Source organism: Chiloscyllium plagiosum, chromosome 43 (assembly GCF_004010195.1).
Source record: "Chiloscyllium plagiosum isolate BGI_BamShark_2017 chromosome 43, ASM401019v2, whole genome shotgun sequence".
NCBI lineage: Eukaryota > Metazoa > Chordata > Chondrichthyes > Orectolobiformes > Hemiscylliidae > Chiloscyllium > Chiloscyllium plagiosum.
In genome coordinates, this window is record NC_057752.1 from 14319780 (window position 1) to 14321320 (window position 1541).

Here is a 1541-nt window from a genome sequence, read left to right on the forward strand (position 1 = left end):
CCCCCCCCAAAAAAAACACACCGCGGGGACGTTTTAAAACGGGGTTATTTTTGTTTTTAAAAAAAAAACCCAAAACCGACGACGCCACAAAATGGCGGCGGCCGTTTCCCGCTGCGTCACGTCGCCGCCCGCGCCCTTTTTTTTCGCACAAAAACGAAACGAAACAAAAAAAACGCGCCCGACCGCCGGGGGCACTCATTTTTTAAAAAAAAAACCCAAAACCGACGACGCCACAAAATGGCGGCGGCCGTTTCCCGCTGCGTCACGTCGCCGCCCGCGCCCTTTTTTTTCGCACAAAAACGAAACGAAACAAAAAAAACGCGCCCGACCGCCGGGGGCACTCACCTCCATGTCTCTCTCGTACGAGGGCGCCGTCTTGCCGGTTGGGTGGGGGGGCGTGTGAGACCCGGAGAAACAAAAAAAAAATAAAACAATATTTAATGCCGACGCAAAGAGCGAGAGACACAGACACAACCTCTGCTGCCGCCGACGCCCGCGACCAAAGAGACCGGCCGCCGCGCCCGCCTCCCCCTTATATAGGCAGGGGCAGCCACGTGGTCCGGGTGACGCCAGCGCCCCACGTGGGAAAGAGCTGGGGGGGGGGCCAATCGGCGCTCTCCGGTTGGACATCGATCGATCGACGGAGGGGCCGGACCAATAGGCTCGCGCGGACCGGGCTGGGATTGGGCGACCACGCGACCGATCCCGCCCCCCACACAGTCAGTGAATGGGGAGAGCGCGCCGGATTGAGTGGTTGGTTGGTTGGTTGATTTGACGGAAGGGGGCCCGGACCAATCGGCTCGCGCGGACCGGGCTGGGATTGGGCGACCACGCGTCCGGTCCCGCCCCCTTTCCCACCGCTTTCAGTGAAAGGGGAGAACGCGCCGGATTGAGTGGTTGGTTGATTGATTTGACGGAAGGGGGCCGGACCAATCGGCTCGCGCGGACCGGGCTGGGATTGGTTGACAACGCGCCCGATCCCGCCCCCCTTCCATCCACCACCCCCCGCTTTCAGTGAACGGGGAGAACGCGCCGGATTCAGTGGTTGGTTGATTGATTTGACGGAAGGGGGCCGGACCAATCGCCGCGCGCGGGCCGGGCTGGGATTGGTTGACAACGCGCCTGATCCCGCCCCCCTTCCCTCCACCCGCACCGCTTTCAGTGAAAGGGGAGAGCGCGCCGGATTGAGTGGTTGGTTGATTGATTGACGGCGGGGCCGGACCAATCGCCTCGCGCTCGCAGGCTGGGGGGGAGGCCGATTGGTTTATAATTCACCGGCTCCCACCTCCCTACGTCACAATGGAGAAGGGGGCGCACTCCGGATTGGTCAAGCGATTGATTGACGGGGGTCCTGACCAATCGGCTCGTGCTCAGGGTTCTACAGGAATGCATGCAGTTTTTGAGCTCAGTTCTACATGAATTCATGCAGTTTTTGAGCTCAGGGTTTTATATAAATTAATGCATTTTTTCGAGCTCAGAGTTTTATATAAATTCTTGCAGTTTTTGAGCTCAGTTCTACAGGAATTCATGCAGTTTTTGAG

General features: G+C 58.8%; 1 protein-coding gene across 5 annotated transcripts in view; it reads right to left on the reverse strand.

Annotated features, from left to right (window-relative positions):
- The window catches only part of LOC122543401 (heterogeneous nuclear ribonucleoprotein A1-like), an 11148-nt gene extending 10511 nt beyond the window's left edge, over positions 1 to 637 (reverse strand). For all 5 annotated transcript variants that reach the window (XR_006310014.1, XM_043682102.1, XM_043682104.1 and 2 more), the window contains exon 1: positions 346 to 637. Coding sequence is in view for 4 of the 5 variants with exons in the window: in XM_043682102.1 (XP_043538037.1) it covers positions 346 to 630 (285 nt within the window). In the remaining variant the exon portion in view is untranslated. The remainder of the gene's footprint in view (positions 1 to 345) is intronic.
- Between the last annotated feature and the right edge of the window lie 904 nt (positions 638 to 1541).